This window comes from Somniosus microcephalus, chromosome 14 (genome assembly GCF_052327205.1).
Source record: "Somniosus microcephalus isolate GS21.2 chromosome 14, FLI_Smic_1.0, whole genome shotgun sequence".
Taxonomy (NCBI): Eukaryota; Metazoa; Chordata; class Chondrichthyes; order Squaliformes; family Somniosidae; genus Somniosus; species Somniosus microcephalus.
Genome location: NC_141000.1, coordinates 22,010,168 through 22,036,878, shown reverse-complemented (window position 1 = coordinate 22,036,878; position 26,711 = coordinate 22,010,168). Strand labels below are relative to the sequence as shown.

At 41.8% G+C, this 26,711-nt stretch overlaps 1 protein-coding gene across 7 annotated transcripts in view; it reads left to right on the top strand.

The window, feature by feature from the left end:
* The window catches only part of LOC147107372 (polycomb protein SCMH1), a 204,608-nt gene that overhangs the window by 160,868 nt on the left and 17,029 nt on the right, over positions 1–26,711 (top strand). For all 7 annotated transcript variants that reach the window (XM_086006331.1, XM_086006330.1, XM_086006329.1 and 4 more), the window contains 2 exons: positions 1,217–1,420; positions 5,069–5,251. In XM_086006331.1, coding sequence (XP_085862457.1) covers positions 1,217–1,420; positions 5,069–5,251 — 387 coding nt within the window. The remainder of the gene's footprint in view (positions 1–1,216; positions 1,421–5,068; positions 5,252–26,711) is intronic.

The window sequence follows — 26,711 nt, the reverse complement described above, 5'->3', positions numbered from 1 at the left end:
ACTTACTCTTTTGAATTAACAGAAATAGTTGTGATCCAAATGAAGTTAATTTTATAAAGTTGAATGGTGCATAACAACACATGATTTGATTAATGTTTAATAATTGAAATGTAATTAAGTTGCTTGAATTGAACCCCACAAAGCTAGAACTAAGTGGTAGAAATTTTTATTTTCTTTGATTGATTTACTGTTTTACTTATTTTGTGAATTTTAAAGAAATATTTGGACCAGGTGAGTCCAAGTATCATTATTTAATACTTTGATACACATGGTCTAAGTATATTGAACATGAATTGCATTTTTTGAAGAGTAACCATGTCTTAATTTATGCTTAATTCTTACTCATCAGATTTCTAAGAGTTTATTATTGCTGTTAAATAAAACTGCGGATTAGTGCATTAATCCATCATTCTTCCTCATTTTTGAGGATGACTCTTATGCATGGTATCTTTGTATACAGTGAAAGTGATCACAAATTTTTCAGTTGTTCAACTATGAAAACTCACTGACTCATATTTTATTTCTATCACTTTCAGTGTAGTTTATTAAATGTTGCAGAGTAATGGAGTGGCATTGATTTAAAACTGCACATAACTGGCTAAGGTGCTTAGGCTAGAGTAGTCAAATATCTGACACAAGCCATTGATTGTAGTATTGCACTTCAAGTTTGGAGTTTAGGGAATTTGGTGATGTCGTGAATTAGCACACTGTCTTTCACTTGAAACCCAGATTTGAATTTATCCCAGACTGCTGGGATGGAAATCCTTTCTCACTACTGGTTTTATGGATCCCATGTGAAATGCTTCATCCTCATTTCTAATGAGTTGATTTGCTGCATCACAGAACTCTCCATAATTTGGCACTAAACGGACAATCTTAATCAGAAAAACCAAGAGGATGGAAAGTGTGAAAAAAATGTACTGATCAGGATTGCTGTTCTGTTGGAGCAGAGTACAGGGAGTTTTGCTCTGCATCTGGCTCCACAGCACCTAACCTGTGAGCTCTCAGTGCAGTGTTGATGCTGAGTGTCAAAAACTTTTCCATTCCTTAGCACCAACATCCCTTACCTTGGTAAGCACAGAAATTAACCAAATAAAACATTGAGGATACAAGTTTAAACTTGTAGCTATTATGCAGTGTGTGCTTCAAGTTAATATAATTTGTTGACTAGATTAAGCTGAAGTATTAATATTTAATAGCAGCTGTTTTGTTACAGTTTGTGTCTACGTTAACAAACATGGAAACTGTGGACCACATTTGAATAAAAAAAAAGTTCAGCAGCTTCCAGATCACTTTGGGCCTGGTCCTGTGCCGACAGTGCTTCAGCAGGCTGTACAGGGCTGTGTTGATTGTGCCTATCAAGCTAAAACAGTCTTCTCATTTCTGAAGTCTGGACATCATGGAGGAGAGGCAATAACAGGTGAGAGAGAAAACTGCTGAATGTACCTTTCATTACATTTATTTAGAGATTTTGTTAAAGAAAGCTTTGTCATTCACAGTCTGTTTAAATATGATTTTATTAAAGGAATGCTACAGATTGCTTGTATTTTTTAAAAATCCGACAACTTCCCCAAGACATTTCTGTTATAAAGAAAGAGAACTTGCGTTTATGTAGCTCCTTTCATGAGCTCAAAACACTTTGCAGCCAATGAAGTATTTTTGAAATGTAGTCAAAAAAAATAATTTTTATAGGTATACTTTGCGGACTTGATTCTACTGAAAGTAACAGTCTGACGTACCATATCTTGCACCTACTCTCCAGCATTCCCACGGTAGAAGCAGTTGTAAGTTGCTAAAGTTACAAGTCAGTGACTTTTAGTATAAGTAGCTAGGCAAGGAATGCCAAATGTTGCTGATCACTCTAGGCTTGGTAGGCATGTGACAAGCGTATAAACTGCTAACTGATAATCAGCAATACATTTGGCAAAATTGGCTGACTCAGTTTAATTAGGGGCAAGATGCGTAGATTCTCCACAGGCAGTCAGGAGTAATCCTTTAAGGGGGTAACTAAATTACAAGACTGTAGAAGAAAATCTCTGCTTAAATTCTGTACTTAATTTGTTATGTACTGATTATACTTCTGTGCAATATTTATGCATGTTCTTTTTGCCTGAGGTCATTAAGTTAACTTGCTGTTGATAGCCCTTATTGGTATGCTTTGAAATGTTTTATAGGAATGGTGATTCTTAATGCTTGTTTATAATAAATGTGTTAATGTGTATTCTTTTTGACCAAACCAAAACTAAATGTTGGAATGAAGGCTCACTGAATTAATTTTACAAATCAATATGTTGCCATCACTGAGACTTCCACTTTTTATTCAACTAAAAGGTTTAGCAGATCAGATAAAATGTTAATACTGTATCTGCAACATACATTTATCTTATCATGGATGATGGTTTGGCAACAATGAATGATACATGTTTATTATGGGTTTCAACAAACAAGAATAATTTTCACAAAGCGAAACTAAAATAGTTCCTGTTATGGCACAAGCTTGAACTGGTTTTTTGAGTAATTTATTGCCTTTAGATTATAGATGTGCACATATCTGTTAATTACATTCTGAAATGATTTTTTGCATTGTTGTCATCTTCCTGAGCCTGTAGCAAAAGTTGAGGCTGAGCAGAAGTCTTTTGAGTTCGATGCTACACTAAACCTACATCTTAACCCACCTGAAGTCTCTCTTGTCTTTATCTATACATGTGTTTTCCTGAAATTGTTTATTTCACCCTCAAAGTCACAACTTGTTATCTTGGGAATCCTTCCTCCTCTATTTGCTTTCTAATGTACTGGAACCCACTTTAAATTCACATCTAACAGGTTTGGCAGACTTTCCCTTTCAGCCTAACTGAACTTGAGGTTAGTTGAAAGTGACACGATGTATGACAGGTTCTTAAATGGGAAGTGGAGAGTTCAGTAGATGAAAGAGACGGAGTTAAAAAAAAAAATGAAGTTCTTTGTGGGGGAAAAAAAATTAGCCTGGGAGAAAATGGATGTAAATAGCCTTTTAAGAAAGAGAGAAAAGCTGATTAAAAGGAAATTGGAACATTGGAAAATGCGTGTGTTCATTGTTTGAAACAGGAATGACTTGCTTACCTGTTAATGAGGGAAAATTGAAGGCATATTTACTTCAATGTAAAGCCCTACAGTGGCCATATCCACAAGTATTCATCCCCAGACCACCAGTGTTCAAGTTTTAAAAAAATTAAAAAAAAAATTTTTAAATGTTACTTTGCGATTTATAGCCTCCCATTGAAGCTACTATCTTCAACCTCAGGCTGCTGAACTGAATTGCTCTGCTTTAGCTCCTTATACTCCCTACTGTTCTAGTCCGATGGAAGTTATGATTGGATGGCTAGTTAGTGTATAGAAACATTTTAAAATCCCACCTCGACTTTAAGCTGCTCAGGACGTTGCTATGTTAAAGGCACTATACAAGTGCAAGTTGTCATTTAAAATATAACTCTTGCAGGACTACATTTTGTGGATGTATACTTTAGGATGAAGACTTTCATTTTTCTGTATCTCAAGTTCCAAATGGGATCAAAAGCACTTCAGCAGATCTTCTCTCCCAGTATTTAAATTGGCATTTATTTTATTCAATATTATCTGCTGGAGTTCTACATTATTTTTCTATCCAAATTTGTGAAATGTAACTCTAATGTCACATCACATGCTACTTTTGTTAGCTGTCGCATATAATTTTGAAACTTCCACAAGGATATTCAAAAAAAATTAAAATCTGAGACTCTGCAGGGACCTTACATAAAATGAAGTAGTTTTTTTGCAGTTCTGTACTTAATTAAATTAAATCCAATTAAATATTGGGAAGACCAAAGCCATTGTTTTCGGTCCCTGCCACAAACTCCATTCCCTCTCCCTAACATCTGTCTGAGGCTGAACCACACTGTTCGCAACCTTGGTGTCATATTTGACCCTGAAATGAGCTTCCAACCACATATCCACAGCATAACTAAGACCGCCTATTTCCACCTCCGTAACATCGTCCATCTCCACCTTTGCCTCAGCTCATCCACTGCTGAAACCCTCATTCGTGCCTTTGTTACCTCTAGACTTGACTATTCCAGTGCACTCCTGGCTGGCCTCCCACGCTCTACCCTACGTAAACTTCAGGTCATCCAAAACTCGGCTGTGCTAACTCGCAACAAGTCCCGTTCACCCATCACTCCTCTGCTCGCTGACCTACATTGGCTCACGGTTAAGCAACACCTCGATTTCAAAATTCTCAGCCTTGTTTTCAAATCCCTCCATGATCTCGCCTCTCCCCATCTCTGTAGTCTGCTCCAGCCCCACAACCCCCTGAGATATCTGTGCTCCTCTAATTCTGCCCTCTTGAGCATCCAGTGCAGTGCTGAGGGAGTGCTGCACTGTCAGAGGTGCCGTCTTTCAGATGAGATGTTAAACCGAGGCCCCGTCTGCGCTCTCAGGTGGACCTAAAAGATCCCATGGCACTATTTCGCAGAAGAGCAGGGGAGTTATCCCCGGTATCCTGGGCAATACTTATCGCTCAGCCAACATAACAAAAACAGATTATCTGGTCATTATCACATTGCTGTTTGTGGGACCTTACTGTGTGCAAATTGGCTGCCGCGTTTCCCACATTACAACAGTGACTCCACTTCAAAAGTACTTGGCTGTAAAGCGTTTTGAGGCGTCAGGTGGTCGTGAAAGGCACTATAGAAATGCAAGTCTGTCTTTCTGTCCCTGATTATAATCGCTCAGCCATTAGTGGTCGTGCCTTCTGTTGCCGAGGCCCTAAGCTCTGAAATTCCCTGCCTAAACCCCCCCCTCCTCCTTTAAGATGCTCCTTAAAACCTATCTCTTTGACCAATCTGCCCTAATTTTTCCGATGTGGCTCGGTGTCAAATTTTTTGTCTTCTAATGCTCCTGTGAAGTGCCTTGGGACGTTTTACTACGCTAAAGACGCTATATAAATACAAGCTGTTGTTAATTCATATTTCATTTACCTCATTTCACTATTGGTATGTGCTAAAATGTTTTGCACTAATCCTTGCAAGCACTCAACTTCTTTTTCCCTTTGTAGCCTTATTTGATGGAGAGAAGCACACTGTGAAGCTTCCATCTGTAAATAGTGTCTCGTTTGTATTGAGATTTCTGGAGAAACTCTGTTACAGTCTGCAGTGTGAGAACCTCTTTAGCAGCCAACCTTTCAGCCCATATATAGGAAATGCACACAGTCCAACAGAATATGAGAGAGTTAAATCAGGTAAGAGCGCTCAATTTCAGTTTCTTAAAACATAACACTGGTAATTTTAGATTCAAACTGCAGCTTTTGTTAATACAAAACTCCACAATAGCACGTCCAGCACTTTGTTTAGTTGGTTAAATTTTTTCCTTGGAAAGCTAAAAGTGAAAATAGAGTATGAAGTGAAATCTGGATCTGCAAATTGAAATATATATTTACTGAATTTAACCTTGCCAGCTACATTTTCTTATTTTTGGTAAGATGGTAGGAAAGCTGTCCCAGTTTCACCCTGCTGCACCTTAACTTTTGGTTTGTGTGCTCAATATCTTCTTAGTTTCCCTATCCAGGTTTCTCCTTGCCTTGTTGTCATCTTCATCTCCATCTCCCCTTCTCAGCTCTCCAGTCACAATAGTGCCTAGTTTTGGGACATCAGATGTTGGCAAGTATGTGACTTCAATAGAAAACTGTTAAACCTAAGCATGCAGTTTCCAACCTGAAGAAAACCTTGTGATTGACATGATTAATTCCTCAAAGGAAAACATGCCGGTCTGAAGTGGTGGTGTTGATTTTCTGGAAAAAGTACTGCGTAGATAGGGATGTGAACTGGTTCCAGTGTAGCCATTGGAAGTTGACCACATGTGCCCAAAGTAACACTTATGCTGAGATGATTGTTTGATATTATCTTCACCATTGTGTGTCTGTGAACAACAACACTTTGGGGTCAGTTTCCAAAAGTTCTGAACAAAAAGCTCATATACAATAGGAATAATTTACAGCTTTATAAGTGCTGTTAGTAATATGCTACTATTAATAGTCTACATTTGATGCAGCTACAAAAGCATTTTTGAAAACTTAGAGGCTGCAGAGCAGTAATGAGGCAATATTAGGGCAGTATAAACTGTTCCTGACAGTTGTCTGATTTTTCCTAACCCAACCACAAATAAATTGAGCGTGACTGTATGATGAGGTCACTATTTGACTTTGCCTGCTCTGCATCTGTCCAGCCAGCTTGAATTGTGAGTTGTATAATTGAAACAGCAGTGCCCTGATGTCTCATTCTAACCTTTGAATTCTATGGGCTACTCAAATTGAGGTCAGTGGCCCTCCGGAGTACGCCTCCAACCTACGAAACATTTCCAAACTTGCCTCCAGGCTCCCAGACGGCGGAGTGTTCTGGTCTCAGGCCTGCGTAAAGGCCCACGCGTTCCAGGGACGCAGGCGGTTCAGAAGCGTCCTTGAGATCAAGTGGGCCAGGTCCTCCAATCTCAAAGGAGGAGTCCATTGCAGTCAGTTCCGAATGGAATCCCCTAATGACATGCAATGGAATCCCCAAATAACTAAAACAATTTACACAATTCTAATAAATATAAATGTTCTGATTTTCAAATTGTATTAAAAGTCCTTTCATAACACCAAATACAATAAAAAATTTAATTAATTTTTTTTTTAAAACATTTTAATCCAGGCCATTATTTGTATAAACTAATTTTAAGTGTTTGTGCATCATTTTTATTTTTAAATGTTTTATTTATAATAACCCTTACACTGATGAAAGCAGGCCCTATGCTCCTCCCACATGCTCCTCTTGCGCTATGTGGGAAATCAGGGACACTTCCGGTGTCCCTGACAACCATGTGTGCGGGAAGTGTATCCAGCTGCAGCTACTGACAGACCACATTGCGGCGCTGGAGCTGTGAATGGATACATACTGGAGCATTCGCGATGCTGAGGACATCGTGGATAGCACGTTTAGGGAGTTGGTCACACTGCAGGTAAAGGCTGCACAGGCAGGAAGGGAATGGGTGACCACCAGGCAGAGTAGTAGGCGCAGGCAGGTAGTGTCGGGGTCCCCCTGTGGCCATCCCCCTCAAACAGATCTACCACTTTGGATATTGTTGAGGGAGATGGCTTATCGGGGGCAGGCAGCAGCAGCCAACTTACTGGCACCATGGGTGGTTCTGCTGCACAGGACGGGAGGAAAAAGAGTGGGAGAGCTATAGTGATAAGGGATTCTATTGTAAGGGGAATAGATAGGCGTTTCTGCGGCTGCAAACAAAACTCCAGAATGGTATGTTGCCTCCCTGGTGCAAGGGTCAAGGATGTCTCTGAGCGGCTGCATGGCATTCTGGAGGGGAAGGGTGAACAACCAGTTGTGGTGCATATAGGTACCAACGATATAGGTAAAAAAACAGGATGAGGTCCTAAAAGCTGAATATAGGGAGTTAGGAGGACCTCAAAGGTAGTAATCTCAGGATTGCTACCACTGCCGCGTGCTAGTCAGTGTAGAAATAGAAGGATATTTCAGATGAATATGTGGCTAGAGGAATGGTGCAAGGGGGAGGGATTCAAATTCCTGGGACATTGGAACCGGTTCTGGGGGAGGTGGGACAACTACAAACTGGACGGTTTGCACCTGGGAGGGACCGGGATCGATGTCCTAGGGGGAGTGTTTGCTAGTGCTGTTGGGGAGGGTTTAAACTAAAATGGCAGGGGGTTGGGAACCTGTGCAGGGAGACAGAGGAAAGTGAAGCAAGGATAGAAACAAAAGACAGGAAGGAGAAAAGCAAAAGTGGAAGGCTGAGAAATCAAGGGTGTAAATCAAACAGGGCTACAGTAAATAATTCTAAAAGGACTAAGTGTTTTTAAAAAAAAAAAAAAAAACAAGCCTGAAGGCTTTGTGTCTTAATGCGAGGAGCATTTGTAATAAGGTGGACGAATTAGCTGCACAAATAGATGTAAACGGATATGATGTAATTGGAATTACGGAGACATGGCTCCAGGGTGACCAAGGCTGGGAATTCAACATCCAGGGGTATTCAATATTCAGGAAGGACAGGCAAAAAGGAAAAGGAAAAGGAGGTGGGGTAGCATTGCTGGTAAAAGAGGAGATTAACACAATAGTAAGGAAGGATATTAGCCCTGAAGATGTGGAATCTGTATGGGTAGAGCTGAGAAATACCAATGGGCAGAAAACGTTAATAGGAGTTGTATACAGACCCCCAAACAGTAATGCTGAGGTTGGGGATGGCATTAAACGGGAAATTAGAGCCGTGTGCAATAAGGGCACAGCAGTTATCATGGGTGATTTTAATCTACATATAGATTGGGCTAACCAAATTAGTAACAATACTGTGGAGGAGGAATTCCTAGAGTGTATACGGGATGGTTTCCTGGACCAATATGTCGAGGAACCAACTAGAGATCACGCCATCTTAGACTGGGTATTATGTAATGAGAAAGGATTAATTAGCAATCTTGTTGTGCGAGGCCCCTTGCGGAGGAGCGATCATAATATGATAGAATTCTTCATTAGGATGGAGAGTGAAGTAGTTGACTCCGAGACTAGGGTCCTGAATTTAAATAAAGGAAACTACGATGGTATGAGGCGCGAGTTGGCTAGGATGGATTGGGGAACGTTACTTCAAGGGTTGACGGTGGATAGGCAATGGCAAACATTTAAAGATCGCATGGATGAACAGCATAATTTGTTCATCCCTGTTTGGCATAAAAAATAAAACAAAAAAGGTGACAACTGTGGCTAACAAGGGAAATTTGGGATAGCATAAGATGCAAGGAGAGGACATATAAATTGGCCAGAAAAAGCAGCAAAACTGAGGATTGGGAGCAGTTGATTCAGCAAAGGAGGACAAAGGGATTAATTAAGAGGGGGGAAATAGAATATGAGAGTAAGCTTGCAGGGAACATAAAAACTGACTCAAAGCTTCTTCTATAGATATGTGAAGAGAAAAAGATTGGTGAAGTCAAACGTAGGTCCCTTGCTGGGAGAATCGGGAATTTATAATGGAGAACAAAGAAATGGCTGACTAATTAAATACATACTTTGGTTCTGTCTTCACAAAAGAGGACACAAATAACCTTCCAGCGATTTCGGGGAACATAGGGTCTAATGAGAGGGAGGAATTGAATGAAATCAGTATTTGTAGGGAAATAGTGTTAGGGAAATTAACGGGATTAAAAGCCGATAAACCCCCAGGGCCTGATAATCTACATCCTAGGGTACTTAAGGAAGTGGCCCTAGAAATAGTAGATGCATTGCTGGTCATCTTCCAAAATTCTATAGACTCTGGAACAGATCCCATGGATTGGAAGGGTAGTTAATGTAACCCCACTATTAAAAAATGGTGGTACAGAGAAAATGGGGAATTATAGACCGGTAAGCCTGACATCAGTATTGGGGAAAATGCTAGAGTCCATTATAAAAGATGTAATAGCAGAGCACTTGGAAAACGGTGACCGGATCGGACAAAGTCAACATGGATTTACAAAAGGTAAATCATGCTTGACTAATCTACTGGAATTTTTTGAGGATGTAACTGGTAGAATAGATAAAGGAGAACCAGTGGATGTGGTGTATTTGGACTTTCAGAAGGCTTTCGATAAGGTCCCGCAAAAGAGCTTGGCGTGCAAAGTTAAAGCACATGGGATTGGGGGTAAGGTACTGACTTGGATAGAGAACTGGTTGGCAGTCAGGAAGCAAAGAGTTGGAATAAACAGTTCTTTTCCCGAGTGGCAGGCAGTGACTAGTGGGGTACCGCAGGGATCGGTGCTAGGACCCCAGCTATTCACTATATATTAATGATCTAGACGAGGGAACTAGATGTAATATCTCCAAGTTTGTAGATGACACAAAGCTGGGTGGGCGTGTGTGCTGTGAAGAGGATGCAGAGAAACTCCAGTTCCAGTATGATTTCGACAGGTTAGGTGATATGGCAGATGCAGTATAATGTGGATAAATGCGAGGTTATCCACTTTGGTGGCAACAACAGGAAGACAGATTATTATCTGAACGGCAATAGATTGGGAAAAGGGGAAGTGCAACGAGACCTGGGTATCCTTGTGCACCAGTCGCTGAAGGTAAGCATGCAGGTGCAGCAGGCGGTTAAGAAGGCAAATGGTATGTTGGCCTTCATAGCGAGAGGATTCGAGTACAGGAGCAAGGATGTCTTGCTGCAGTTGTACAGGGCCTTGGTGAGACCACACCTTGAGTATTGTGTGCAGTTTTGGTCACCTTATCTGAGGAAGGATGTTCTTGCCATGGAGGGAGTGCAGCGAAGATTCACCAGACTGATACCTGGGATGGCAGGAATGACGTATGAAGAGAGTTTGGGTCGATTGGTTTTGTATTTGCTAGAGTTTAGAAGAATGAGAGGGGATCTCATTGAAACTTAGAAAATTCTAACAGGACTAGACAGACTAGATGCAGGAAGGATGTTCCCGATGGCGGGGGTGTCCAGAACCAGGGGTCACAGTCTAAGGATAAGGGGTAAGTCATTTAGGACCGAGATGAGGAGGAATTTCTTCACCCAGAGTGTGGTGAACCTGTGGAATTCGCTACCTCACAAGGTAGTTGAGGCCAATTCATTAAATATATTCAAGAAGGAGTTAGAAATATTTCTTAAGGCTAAAGGGATCAAGGGATATAGGGAGAAAGCAGGGACAGGGTACTGAATTTGGATGATCAGCCATGATCTCATTAAATGGCAGAACAGGCTCAAAGGGCCGAATGGCCTACTCCTCCTACCTTCTATGTTTCTATGCTTTTACTAGCCTTAAGAATTTCATGGACAATTGCTGGGCTGCTGTTGGGCAAATAGCCCAACTCTGCACTAGCAAAACTGATTATACTTTCTGTTCGTATGATCTGTCAAGGCGTACCTTGACAGATCACAAGTTCCAGCTTTTCAGACATGAGGAAACCTGGTAGTTGCGGGGCCTTTCAGAAGGATTATATACGCCATTGCAGACACTGTAATTTCAAGGCCATTGTGTTTTTGTTGTTGGTTACATATAATAATGAAAAATACAATTGAAGAGGCACTTAATGTGCATGGAGCTGGATTGCTTCTGAGTGTTTAAAAACAGCAGAACACTTTGAAATGTTATAACATTAGGCACGAGAGAACTGAACTCTGCAATGTGCATACATAGCATCACAATACTGTTAATCGGTAGATCACAGGAGCTTGGATGAAAAAGTACAGAATGGGTTAACCTATAGACATCTGAATTATGCCTGAACACTGAAGCCTATCTTTAAAAATAAAGTGCTTTCTATGTTGAGTGCCCCAAAAGGCTGGTGATTGGGGACCTCCAGTGCTGGATCACTGGGAAATTAATGCCCAACTTTATGCCAAATCCACAAAGCATGTAGGGCTATAGTATACGAAAAAGATACACCAGACACACAATGTAATGCGTAAGGTAGAGAACAAGTAAAAAAGTTGGGGTTGGAGGTAACAGTTCAGCAGGGAATCTAAGTGATCACCCAGTCCAACTATGTCATGCTGGGGAACAAAGACTCCTGGAGCCCATACTCTCCCACTATTCCCTGTTGAGGCACACATGGAAAAATGCCCCAAAGTCCTGAAAAACACTGGACTTGTAGACTGCCCTAACCAGCACTCCAAAAGGAGCACATACTTGGGGAACTGTAACCTGATGTAACTGGAGATGTACATATCATTTTCTTGTCCAAAGCTTAAGGATTCAGGCAGATCACTTTGGCAACATTGCTTGTTGCAGGATTACATTGTGTAGTATAAAGAAAGAGCTTAATAAATTGGCCAGTGCAAAGATTTAAGGGAATCTTCACAGAGTTCTCAATGACAGTGATGTTGATCAGGCTTCTTCAAAATTATAAATCAAATTATGAGGATGAGGTAACTGACTTCTCTGCAACTTGGCCAGCTTTTATCGGGAACTGCATATTTCTGGTGCTGGAGCCAACCTGGGGTATGGTACATTTATCCAAAATTTTAAACTAATAGAAGTCCTATGAGATGCACAGGGTATGTTCCCTACTCCTCATCTGACAGTGGTAATCCCATATTCTTGTTTCAAATTTATTATAGTTAGATGATTATCACCAGGTATATACAAAGTAGTGAAAAGAAAAGCTTATTTTGATTTGATTTTATTTGCATGGCGGAAAAAAGTTTCCAGGTGATTTGTTCCCTTGACACCTCCCATCACCCTGTAGTTTAAGGTTGTTGTATGATCGAAGAGAATGGTTCCCCAGTTATTGGGAAACCAATGCTCCTTTACCAAACAATTACTGAATCTAGCCTTTCCTGTTTAGAGTCAGAATATAAGGATTACAGCAAATGGATGTATTAAATGAAAAGCTTAATAGAATATGGAGCAAACAACAAATCTTAAGGTCATGGGGGCTACTGTGATTTGGAAGATTAGAATAGGTTTGGAACTGCAAGCCAGCTTCTCCATTCTCTTCAATAATTCTTGTTGGGTGCTTGCTTCCCTGTACAGTGGGGAGTTGAATTCACTGAAGTCTAATATGGACTTGTTTGTTATTTTGTGTATGTTAAGTTATTGATTGGTCAGATTCCCGAAGGTAGCACTCACTGCATTTACCACAAGTACTTGGGGGCAAAGGGGAAAAAATACGAGATAACATTTCATTTAGCAAATATTAGCTTTGTTCAAATGACCTATTATATAACTTCACGGATAATGCATGAGACAAACCTTGCACTAGAACTGTTCCTTCGAACATCCTCAGATACTTGAATCTTAATTTAGCTAACTAACTTAAAAGGAAATTAAGTCTTTATTCAAGAGAATTTGGATTCACAATTTCTGTCTTATAATTTGTGTTCTCCCTCAATTGTGCACCATTCTCCTAAATACAAACAATAATCATTCAGAAGTGAAACCAGCGAGTGTGAAACTTTAGAATAGCACATTTCCTGTGTTGAGAGACTTTATACTCATCACTCATTAACTGGAATGGCTAGTTTGATTTCAGTAGTTGAGGCAGACGGCTCAATTGTGAAGGAAACTAATGCAGAAATGGGCAGTCATGCTGCATCTTTTGGGGAAAGAACATCAGGGAAGGAAACCATGCCAATGGTGCCCACTGAAGATTCCTGTAAGCTAAAAAAGAAAAGGTGATGGTATCGCTGAACTCAGTTGTCTACAAATACCCTTTGAGGAAGTCCCATTTAACTTGGCTAATTTTTTTCCCTATAATCTAGGGAAGACACAGTCATACGCTCACTTGTATGCATAGTGTGAATATTGTTGAATAGACACTTCATAGCTAGTTGCTGTTGATCTGAGTGAATTAGTTTAGGCTAACATTTTTGAAGGAAGGCAAAATACTGCAGATGCTGGAAATCTGAAATATAAATAGAAAATGCTGGAAATACTCAGCAGGTCAGGCAGCATCTGTGGAGAGAAACAGTTAACGTTTCAGGTCGGTGATCTTTCATCAGAACTGGAAAGTGTTACCGATGTAACCGGTTTTAAGCAAGTGCAGGGGGAGTGGAGGAAAGAACAAAAGGGGATAGGTCTGTGATAGGGTGAAAGGCAGGAGTCATTAAATGACAAAAGGGATGATGGTGCAAGGCAAAAGGAGGTGGAAATAGCATAAATAAAGAAACAAAAGATGGGTGTAGAGGAGATGTAAAGGGCAACAGCAGAATCATTACCAGCACCTGCTCTCCGGGAAAAAAATGGGAGTAGTCGTTCTGATCTAAAATTTTTGAACTCTATGTTGAGTCCGGAAGGTTGTTAAGTGCCTTACCGAAACATGAGATGCTTTTCGTCAAGCTTCATTGGAACAATGTAGGAGGCCGAGGACAGAGAGGTCCTCCATTCAGTCCACAAGCACGACCCTAAGCTAGTCGCTTGCGTGCATTGTTAAAATGAAGCTCAATGGATGGTACTTGCCAAGCGAATTAGAATCATAGAATCGTAACAGCACAGTAGGAGGCCATTTGGCCTGTCGAGCCCATGCCGGCTCTCTGCAAGAGCACTTCAGCTAGACCCACTCCCCTGCCCGTTCCCCGCAGATTTGTTTCCTTCAGGTACTTCTAATTCCCTTAAATCTGTGTCGTCTGGTTCTTGACCCTTCTGCCAATGGCAACAGTTTTACTCTGTCTAGACCCCTCATGATTTTGAACACCTCTATCAAATCTCCCCTCAATCTTTTCTGTTCTAAGGAGAACAATCCCAGCATCTCCAGTCTCTCCACGTAACTGAAGTCCCTCATCCCTGGAACAATTCTTGTAAATCTTTTTTGCATCCTCTCTAAAGCCTTCACATCATTCCTAAAATACGGTGCCCAGAATTGGACACAATACTCCCGTTGTGGCTGAACCAGTGTTTTATAAAGGTTCATCATAACTTCCTTGCTCTTGTACTCTATGCTTCCATTTATAAAGCCCAGGATCCCTTATGCTTTTTTAACTGCTTTCTCAACTTGCCCACCTTCAACAATTTATGCACATATACCCCCAGGTGTCTCTGTTCCTGCACCCCTTTCAGAATTGTACCATTTAGTTTATATTGTCTCTCCTCATTCTTCTTTCCAAAATGTATCACTTCGCACTTTTCTGCGTTAAACTTCATCTGCCATGTGTCCGTCCATTCCACCAGCCTGTCTATGTCCTCTTGAAGTCTATCACTATCCTCCTCGCTGTTCACTATACTTCCAGGTTTTGTGTCATCCGCAGATTTTGAAATAATGCCCTGTACACCGAGTCCAAATCATTAATCTATATCAAGAAAAGCAGTGGTCTGAGTACTGACCCCTGGGGAACACCACTGTACACCTTCCTCCAGTCCCAAAAACAACCGTTCACCACTACTCTCTGTTTCCTGTCACTTAGCCAATTTTGTATCCATGCTGCTACTGTCCCTTTTATTCCATGGGCTTCAACTTTGCTGGAAAGCCTACTATATGGCACTTCATCAAACGCCTTTTGGTGAAGGGATAATTACAAGTCCTAGCCCATTTCGGGCTACCCCAGATCCGGCACATTCCCCAGACGTTCACCTTCAACTAAAGTTAGAGATAGCCGAATTCTTTAAGACGCTTAAATGGGTCTAAAGGTTCAGGCTATCTCCCCCTAAAGGAAAGGAACGACTGAAGATGTAACCGTCCTCCGAATGGCACTTTTAATAAGTTTAACTAGACGGTAACCTTCCGGATATTATAAAGGTCCGGAATACCCCCCAGAATTCTGCAACTCCTTACAAGAGTGTACAGAAATTGGGTTCGCGAGTTTATACAGAAATATTCTGAGACGATTCTAAAAATATATAGATTTATTTAAGAGCCGACATTCATTTAGTAGCTGTTGAGTCAGTCGCAACATTAACAATTTAAAATACAAATAGCTGACATTTCTTATTTCTCAAAGATCCTTATTTTCAAATCTTTACTTCGTTACATTTCTACATTTCTTACTACTTTCTAAATCCAGAACATCCACCAAAATCAAATACCTTGATTACCCGAGACTCAAAGTTTAAAAACTTAGAGCGTGCCTGTGAAGTTGAGAAACGCTTGCCCATTCAGCGACTTCTGACTTTTCATCTGAAAAGCTCTATCTCTTATACTGTTTTTTTAGTGGTTTATTCTTTGAAGTTTCTTGTTGATGTAAGCTAATTGTCTTATTCATTCTCTCTGTTGAATGCTTTCTATTCTTGCTGTCAATTTAGCTGCTGCATGCATAATTATGTCTTTACCTTTAGGTGTTCCAAAACTTATCAAAAATGGCTACAACAGATTTATCTCTTTGATGTCATTCTTATTGAAGATCTTTCATTCAATTAATATTGGCTTAACTGGTTTTAGCAGACGTTGTGGCTCTGTGATGTTCCAAGTTCAATACAAAAACAATGTAATTGCTTGGTGTATCTATTGAAGTCATATCTTCAAAGTGTTCTGCAGGTATCATATTTACTACATGTAAATTAAAGACACTTCAACAAGGGTGGCTGCTTGTTTTCTAGCTATCTCAGTTGGTTGCATATTTAATCTTATGTTTCCCGTCTTATTTGATGTTACTTTTACAAAGGCACATGTTTTTTAATATTCTGTTCCTGTTCAAAGTGTCAGTTTCTAACACTACTTAGGTCATTGCATTGTGTTGGCTCCAAACCGCAGACCTTTCGGAAGCGACAAACTGCTATTTCAATAGGGCCTTTGTATTAGCATTAACAATCAATTCCCATTTCAAAGCTTGTGGTGTTTACAACTTTATCAAACCATCCCATCTCAGAAGCCTGTTTTCTGTGTCTCCGAGGCGTTAGATTTTTAAACCCAGTTTCTCATGTATTAATAAATATCAGAATTCTATTCATATTATGGTGTATCTCTTGAAATATGGCTTATTCTGTCACATTGGAAGTCCATGTACACCACATGAACCGCATTGCCCTCATCAACCCTTTCTGTTGCCTCATCAAAAAACTCAATCAGGTTAGTTAAACACGATTTGCCTTTAACAAATCCGTGCAGGCTTTCATTAATTAATCCACACTTGTTCAAGTGACTGTTAATTTTGTCCCGGATTATCATTTCTAAAAGCTTCTTCACTATGGAGATTAAACTGACTGGCCTGTAGTTGCTGGGTTTATCCTTGCACGCTTTTTTGAATAAGGGTTTAACATTTGCCATTTTCCAGTCCTCTGGCACCACCCCTGTATCTAAGGAGGATTGGAAGATTATGGCCAGTACCTCTGCAATTTCCACCTTTACTTCCCTCAGCATCCTAGGATGCATCCCATCTGGTTCTGGTGATTTATCTACTTTAAGTATAGCCAGCCTTTCTAGTACCTCCTCTTTATCAATTTTTATCCCATCCAATATCTCAACCACCTCCTCTTTCACTATCACTTTAGCAGCAGCATCTTCCTTGGTAAAGACAGAAGCGAAGTACTCATTTAGTACCTCAGCCATACCCTCTGCCTCCATGCTTAGGTCCCTTTTTTGGTCCCGAATCGGCCCCACCCCTCCTTTTACTACCCGTTTACTATTTATATGCCTATAGAAGACTTTTAGATTCCCTTTTATGTTAGCTGCCAGTCTATTCTCATACTCCCTCTTTGCCCCTCTTATTTCCTTTTTCACTTCACCTCTGAACTTTCTATATTCAGCCTAGTTCACACTTGTACTCTCAACCTGACATCTCTCATACTCCCCTTTTTTCTGCTTTATCTTACACTCTATCTCTTTAGTCATCCAGGGAGCTCTGGCTTTGGTGGCCCAACCTTTCCCCCTCGTGTGAATGTAGCTCGACTGTACCCAAACCATCTGGTCTTTAAAGGCAGCCCATTGTTCAATTACAGTTTTGCTTGCCAATCTTTGATTTCAATTTACCCGGGCCGGGTCTGTTCTCAATCCACTGAAATTGGCCCTCCTCCAGTTAAGTATTTTGACTCTCGATTGCTTTTTGTCCTTTTCCATAGCTAACCTAAGCCTTATGATACTATGATCACGGTTCCCTAAATGTTCCTCTACTGAAACTTGGTCCACCTGACCCACCTCATTCCAGAGAACCAGATCCAGCAATGCCGCCTTCCATGTTGGGTTGGAAACGTGCTGATTAAGGAAGTTCTCTTGAACACACTTCAGAAATTCTTTCCCCTCTCTGCCATTTACACTATAACTATCCCAGTCTGTATTAGGATAATTGAAGTCCCCCATTATTACTACTCAATAGTTCTTGCACACCTCTATAATTTCCCTGCAATTTTGCTCCTCTATATCTTTCTCACTAGTTGGTGGCCTATAGAACACACCTAGTAGTGTGATGGCACCTCTATTGTTTCATAACTAGCCATATAGATTCTGTCCTTGACCCCTCCAGGACATCCTCTCTCTCCAGCACTGTAATATTTTCCTTAATACTGCCACCACACCTCCTTTCCTTCCCTATCTTTCCTGAACACCTTTTTTGAGCCAGGTCTCCGTTATCGCCACAACATCATATTCCCATGTGGCTTTTTGTGCTTGCAGCTCACCAATCTTGTTTACCATGCCTCATGTGTTTACATACATGCACTGTAAACCTATCTTAGACCTTCTTGTATTTTCTTAGTCTGACTCCACCTAATACCGTATTATCTCTTACTCTAGTGCTATCTGTATCTCCCACTCTCTTGTGCACCATGTTTCTCTTTTCTAATGCTAGATCCTGGTGCCCATTGTTGTGTCTGTGTATAATAAGACACAGACTGCAGGAGAACGGCACAACAGGTGTTTACTCAACGTGGCTCACTGGAACTGATCTGTACAGATTACTACTCCGTGTTATATACAGGTGTGGTCACAGCTGGTACTGCAGTACACATGAGCTGTAAAAGATAGTTCCCCCCTTCAAGGTATATACATTACAATTCCTCCCCTTTTAGATTAACAGTACCATACACTCATTTAACAATTAAATATCAAACTAATTACAATTAACACTTTTAACATGCAACATTAGCTGAAAATAGTCTATTTATATGTTCAGTCTTTGGGGAGGCTTCCTGATCCTTTCTGCATAGCGCCTTTCCCGAGTGTCTTGCTCTTGGTGCGGAGGCGATTCTGGCCCCCTGTCGTCGGTTGGTTCATCAGCTTCCGATGCTCCTGTTTCTGGGGTAGATGCGACCTGTAAGTCGGGTTCATCACCAGGTACGTATGGGCGAGGCATGGGGTTGACTTGTTCCTGTGACTCTAGGATCTGGTCAGCATGGCGTCTCACGATGCTCTCCCCAACGTCCACTGTGTACATTAGTGGGCCCTGCCGTGTGCATATCGTTCCTGGCTGCCATTTTTCTGTTCGGTAGTCGCGGGCCAAGACTGGTTGCCCTACATTGAAGCTCCTTGTTGGCTTCTCATGGATGTGCTGGAATTGCTTACTCTCAACATCTCTTCGTACGTTTGGTCTGAGCAAATCCAGGCGAGATCTTAACCTTCGGTAAAAGAACATCATAGCTGGGGCCTGGTTGGTGACTGCATGTGTCGCATTCCGGTAGGCAAACAGGAAATTGTCCACCTTGTGCTGCAGCGGAATGTTGTCATTGTACATAGCCTTTATTGCCGCCTTAAAGGTTTGTACGAACCTCTCAGCCAATCCATTTGTGGCTGGATGATACGGGGCGGATGTGGAATGCCTTACCCCATTCTTTTTCAAGAACCTCCGGAACGCTTCGGACACAAACTGTGGTCCGTTGTCGGAGCAAATCTGTTCTGGCAAGCCATTCCTGGCAAAAATGGTCCGTAGGACTGCAATAGTTTTCTCCGTGGTGGTGGAGGGCATTTTGATGACCTCGGGCCATTTCGAGTGCGCATCCACGGCTATTAAGAACATTGAGTCCATGAATGGACCAGCAAAATCAATATGCACCCGTTGCCATGGAGATGAGGGCCACTCCCATGGGTGCAGAGGGGCCTGTGGTGGTGCATTTTGGACTTTCTGGCATCCTGAGCAGCTCTTGGTCAGGTCCTCGATTTTGTTTTATCGATTCATGGCCACCACACATAAGCCCTGGCTAGGCTTTTCATTTTTACCCCTCCCAGATGACCCTCATGAAGCTCATTGAGCACTCTATCCCTTAACTTGGGTGGAATTACCACTCGGGATCCACACATCAAGGTCCCCTGGCACACTGACAGCTGTTCTCTCCTTGTCGAGAATGCTGGCAACAGTGAGTCGCCATGTGCTGGCCATCCCTTCACCGTCAAATCATATACCCGAGACAGTGTCGGGTCATTTCGGGTTTCCTTTTCGATACAAGCATTAGTTACCAGTAGGTATTCAACTATAGTCGAATGGAATATTTCGACGGGATCCACTGCTGGTGCTTCCTCCGCAGTATGCATGAGCTGTAAAAGATAGTTCCCCCCTTAAAGGTATATACATTACACCCATCCCCCTGCCAAATTAATTTAAAACCTCCCCAACAGCATTAGCAACCCCCCCCCCCCCCCCCCCCCCTTACGAGGATATTGGTCCTGGCGCTGTTGAGGTGCAACCCATTCGACCTGTACAGGTCCCACCTCCCCCAGAACTGGTCCCAATGTCCCAGGAATCTAAAGTCCTCCCTCCTGCACCATCTCATCAGCTATGCATTCATCTGTTCTATCCTCCTATTTCTAAACTCATTAGCGCGTGGCACTGGGAGTAATCTGGAGATTACTACCTTTGAGATTCAGCTTTTTTAATCTCTTTTTCCTAGCTCTCTAAAATCTGCCTACAGGACCTCATCCCTCTTTTACCTATGTCGTTGATACCGATATGCACCATGACCTCTGGCTGTTCACCCTCCCCCCTCAGAATGTTCTGCAGCCGCTCAGTGGAATCCTTGACCCTGGCACCAGGGAGGCAACATACCATGGTGGAATCACATCTGCTGCCACAGAAACGCCTGTCTGTTCCCCTAACTATTGAATCCCCTATCGCTATTGCTTTCCCGATTTCTCTTTTCCCCCCCCCCCCCCCCCCCCAAGCTGAGCCACCCGTGGTGCCGTGGACTTGCCTCTGGCTGTACTCCCCAGAGGAACCACCGCCCTCACGAGTATTAATACCAATTAGAGAGTGAGCTGCACTTGGGACTCCTGCACCAATTGCCTGGTCCTCCTTTTCTGTCTGGCAGTCACCCATTCCCTCTCTGCCTGTACACTCTTAAGCTGCGGGGTGACCACCTCCTGAAACATGCTATCCATGTAGCTCTCGGCCTCACGGATGCACTGCAGTGATGCCAGCTGCTGCTCAAGCTCCGAAACCCGGAGCTCAAGCTCCTCCAGCTGACGACACTTCCTGCACATGTGGTTGTCCAGGACATGGGAAGCGTCCTGGATTTCCCACATGGCACACTGTGCATTGCTCGGGACTGAGGTGCCCTGCCCTGCCTCTATTTAATAGACTATTAACTAACTTGGCAGAAATAAACTTAAGACATTAAAAAAAATCACTTGCCTACTCACCAATCAGCTCCTTCCCTTGTGCTGACGCCACTTTAGGTTTTTTTACTCTGATGTCACACTTTCAAATTCTGCCTGTGTTGAGTTGCTCCCAGCTCTGCTTTCGCTCAGGTCCGCTTGTTCTGGTCTCCTGTCGCCACGCTATTTATGCCACTCCGCCCTCACTCCACTCCCGCTCAGGTCTGGTAATTTTTATACAAGTTCAAGGGGAATCATAAATTCCACTAACTTCCTTTTTACTATATCCCTTAATTGCTTCTCTTCAGCGATGTATCCACGAATTTTGCATGCACCCACTTCAGTGACCTTTAAGGAATTTAGTCCAAGATGCATTTTACCTTTGGGTGAAGAAGTTCCATCTGCCTTCCCTTCTTACTCCTTAATTCCTAATTTTAATGTGTCCTGTTATTTGAACCATTTACCATAATGCACATTTCTCTAGATCAGGTTTGCCATTTTCTTTCATAATCTTGATAACTTTAATCAGCTCAAGATCTCGTGCTTCAAAGTAAACAAGCCCAACTCCCTCCATCTTTCTGATATCTGGAATCATCTTAGTTGCTCGTGTATATGCCCTCTCAAAGGCAGTATTACCCTTCCTGGATTAGGTGAGCAGAACGACATGGAGTCTGATCAAAAGCTTATGCAACAACAACGCAATTTGATTTGTTTCCTATCCCTCCCAGTACATTATTTTCTTTCCTACTGTAGCTATTATTGTCAGTCTCCCAATTGTTGACCTTGTTTCTAAAGCTTTCTGGGAAACTCCTGTGTTTTCTTGGAGGCATAAGATATTGAGAGGTATATTTAGTGCACTCAGCAGGAAGCTTCAGGAAAATCGTGCAAGTCAGGTGTGTTGTTGATGTCAATGCCTGAATTACCGATATGCGCTCCTACTAATAACATAGGAAGTTAGGAACAGGAGTAGGCCATTCAGTTCCTTGAGCTTGTACCGCCATTCAGTGAGATCATGGCTGATCTGTATCCTCATTCCATCCACTCACCTTGGCTCCATATCCCTCAATAGCCTTGGTTAGCAAAAATCTATCGGTCTCGGATTTAAAATTATTACGTGGGCTAGCATCTACTGCTTTTTGTGGGAGGGAGTTCCAATCTTTTACCACCCTTTATGGGAAGAAGTGTTTCCTAGCTTCTCTCCTAAATGGCCTGGCTCTGATTTTAAGGTTATAACCCCTTGTCCTAGACTCCCCCCACCAGCGGGAAAATGTTTCTCTCTACCCTATAAATTCCTTTCAAAATACTAAAACCCTCATTCAAATTGCCCGTTAACCTTCTGTATGCCAGGGAATACAAGCCTTATTTATGTAATCTCTCCTCATAATCTAACCCACGGAGCCCTGGTACCATTCTGGTGAATCTGCACTGCGCTCCTTTCGTGGCCAATATATCTTTTCTATGGTGCAGTGCCCAGAACTGTACACAGTACTCCAGATGTGGTCTAACTAGGGCCTTGAGTAGCTGTAGCAAAACTTCCTCCCCTTTATATTCTAGCCCTCTAGTTATAAAGGCTAACATTCCATCAGCCTTTTTGATTATTTTTGGACCTGACCACCACATTTTAGTAATGTGTACATAGACCGCCAAATCACTTTGGACTTCCATTGTTCCTAGCTTTTCACCATTTAAAAAATACTCTGATCTATCCTTTTTTTGGTCCAGATTGGATAACCTCGCACTTAGCTGCGTTGAAATCCATCTGCCACAATTTTGCCCACTCATTTAATCTATCAGTGTCTCTTTGTAATTTTATACTCCCATCTACACCATTTTTATGCTACAAATCTTCCTGTCACCAGCAAACTTGGATATATGGCTCTCTATTGTGTTATCTAAGTCATTAATAAATAAAGTGAATAGTTGTGGCCCCAGCACAGATCCTTGTGGGACACCACTAGTCACTTCCTTCCAATTCGAGTATATGACCATTATATATACGCTCTGCCTTCTACTACTGACCAATCTCCAAACCAGGTCAGTAATTTGCCTTCAATTCCATGAGCTTTAATTTTAGCTAACAGTCTCTTATGTGGAACCTTATCGAATGCCTTCTGATGGTTTATATAAACTACATCCATCGACATTCCCTTGTCTACTACTTTAGTTATTTCTTCAAAAAATTCAATTAGGTTCGTTAGACATGACCTACCATTTACAAATCCATGTTGGCTCTCTCTAAATAGCTCAAATTTCTCTTAAGTGCTCTATCACTTTTTCCTTAATTATAGATTCCAAAAAACTTCCCCACAACAGATGTTAAACTAAATACTGTATCTTGGTTTTTCTCTCTCGCCTTTCTATTGTGACAAGTTTTGTGCCAGGAGTACCAAATATTAAAATTTATCCCTGTGTTGCTTCTGATAACTGCTGTGGCACTATCCTAAAGTAGAATCCGCAAAATCCAGTTATAAAGTTCTCCGCAGAAAGGAAGCAATTTGCACTTTAAAAATAAGTTGTTGATCACCCAGGAAGAAGACATTGAGCTGAAGATGATTCTCCCTCTCAGGTTAAAATGTTTCTAGATAGAGTGAACATTACATGTTTGTGATTCAGTAGGATCATTTAAGCTATATTACATGTCTTAAATGAAGTCTATTAGAATAGTAAAAAAAAAATGCATTTTGTTATTAAGAATCATGCGGATGGGAATAGAAGGTAATGGCCCAAAATTTGTGGTCGGCGGCATCCCGTGGGCGGATGCCTCCAACCTGCAAAAAATCTACGAATTTACCTGGTGGTCCAGGAGGTTCATAGATTCACGCTCCTGGGCCTCTCCAGGTACCAGGTAGAGGTCCACGTATCCCAGGGGCGCATGTGGTTTGCAAGCGCCCCATGGATCACGTGGGCCAGCCCAACCAGTGAAAGAAGGGGAGTCTCCATTCATACTTATGGGAGTTCTGTACATACTGAATCCCCATAAGTATGAATGGGGCTCACTTTAAAAAAAAAAAAAAAAAATACACGAACGCATGAAATAAAAAATTTTAAATGACATATTTAAAATGAATTAAAATGCCATTTAATGAAATATTTTAAACAAATTTTAACTTTTGGGGGGGAAAAAATTGTTTTTACAGGGCTATAAATAAATTAACCTTATTGGACAGGATTCTTAATGTATAAATGAGTGGTGAAAATGTTATCTTATTTTTTAAAACTCATGCTGGTAAAAGCGGGCCTTACACCTGCTTTTACCAGGCATAAGAATTTCCTACGAACATAAGACGTAGGAGCAGGAGTAGGTCATTTGGCCCCTCGAGCCTGCTCCACCATTCAATAAGATCATGGCTGATCTGATCTTGGCCTCAACTCCACTTCCCTGCCTGCTCCCCATAACCCTTGACTCCTATACCATTCAAAAATCTCCACCTTAAATATATTCAATGACCCAGCCTTCACAGCTCTCTGGGGAAGAGAATTCCACAGATTCACGACCCTCGGAGAAGAAATTCCTCCTCATCTCTGTTTTAAATGGGTGCACCCATATTCTGAAATTATGCCCCCTAGTTCTAGATTCCCCATGAGGGGAAACATCCTCTCTCCATCTACTCTGTCAAGCCCCTTCAGAATCTTTTATGTTTCAGTAAGATACCCCCTCATTCTTCTAAACTTCAATGAGTATAGGCCCAACCTGCTCAAACCTTTCTTCAGACAACCCCTTCATCTCCGGAACCAACCTCGTGAACCTTCTCTGAACGGCCTCCAATGCAAGTATATCCTTAAATAAGGAGACCAAAACTGTACACAGTACTCCAGGTGTGGTCTCACCAACGCCCTGTACAGCTGTAACAGGACTTCCCTACTTTTATACTCCATTCCCTTTGCCTTCCTAATTACTTGCTCTACCTGCATGCTAACTTCTTGTGATTCATATACAAGGACCCCCAGATCCCTCTGTACCTCAGCATTTTGTAATCTCCCCCCATTTAAATAATTTGCTTTTTTATTTTTCTCACCAAAGTGGATAACCTCACATTTTCCCACATTTTACTCCATCTGCCAGATTTTTGCCCACTCACTTAGCCTATCTATCCCTTTGGAGATTCTTTGCGTCCTCCACACAATTTGCTTTCCCACCTATCTTTATATCAGCAGCAAATTTGGCTACATTACACTCTGTCCCTTCATCCAAGTCATTAATGTAGATTGTAAATAGTTGAGGCCCCAGCACTGATCCCCGTGGCACCCCACTAGTTACAGTTTGCCAAGCGGAAAATTACCCATTTATCCCAACCCCTCTGTTTTCTGTTAGTTAGCCAATCCTCAATCCATCCATGCTAATATATTACCCCCAACCCCGTGAACTCTGATCTTGTGCAGTAACCTTTTATGTGGCACCTTATCGAATGTCTCCTAGAAATCCAAATACACTACATCTACTGGTTCCCCTTTATCCACCCTGCTCGTTACACCCTCAAAGAACTCCAGCAAATTTGTCAAACATGAATTCCCTTTCATAAAACCATGCTGACTGCTTGACTTATGATTTTCTAAATGACCTGCTATCACTTGGTGAGGATGTTCCCAATGATGGGTGAAACTAGAACTAGGGGGCATAATCTTAGAATAAGGGGCTGCTCTTTCAAAACTGAGATGAGGAGAAACTTCTTCACTGAGGGTGGTAGGTTTGTGGAATTTGCTGCCCCAGAAGGCTGTGGAAGCTACATCATTAAATAAATTTAAAACAGAAATAGATAGTTTCCTAGAAGTAAAGGGAATTAAGGGTTACGGGGAGCGGGCAGGAAATTGGACATGAGTCTAGGTTCGGAATGGTCATGGCCTTGTGGGTAGTGGAGTGGGCCCAGGGGCCGTGTAGCCTGGTTCTGCTCCTACTGTGTTCTAATTCTGTGTTAGATTTCAGGAGATGGTTTTATTCCTGTTCCTGGCTGGGGTGGAGATCGCCTTTACAGAAGGTAAGTACTATAGAAAATATAGGGACAGAGTGATCTCCTGGAAGAGTTTCGATCGCCTAGATGGGTCGGAGAGGAATTTCCCAGATTTTTTTCTCCCAAATTGGCCATTGGGTCTTTATCTGGTTTTTCGCCTCTCCCGGGAGATCACATGGGTTCGGGTGGATGCAGAGTGATAGAAGATTTGAGGTTAGGATCAGATCAGCCATGATCTTATTGAATGGTGGAGCAGGCTCGAAGGGCCGATTGGCCGACTACTCCTCCTATTTCTTATGTTCTTAATGATGGACTCCAGCATTTTCCCAATGACAGATTTTAGACTAACTGGTCTATAGTTGCCTGCTTTCTGTCTTTCTCGTTTCTTAAATAGGGGCGTTAGATTTGCGGCTTTCCAGTCCGCCTAGACCTCTCCAGAATCCAGGGAATTTTGGTAGATTACAACCAATGCATCCACTATCTCTGTAGCCACACCTTTTTAGACCCTAGAATGCAGGCCATCAGGTCCAGGGGACTTGTCGACCTTTAGTCCCATTAGTTTTCTCTAGTGATGGAGATTGTTTTAAGTTCCCCCCCCCCCCACCACCCCTTGATTTATCCATTATTGGGATGCTTTTAGTGTCTTCTACCATGAAGACCGATACAAAATATTTGTTCAAAGTCTCCGCTATTTCCCTGTTTCCCATTATTAATTCGCCAGACTCATCCTCTAGGGGACCAGCATTTACTTTAGCTACTCTTTTCCTTTTTATATACCTGTAGAAGCTCTTACTGTCTGTTTTTATATTTCTTACTAACTTACTCTCATAAGCTA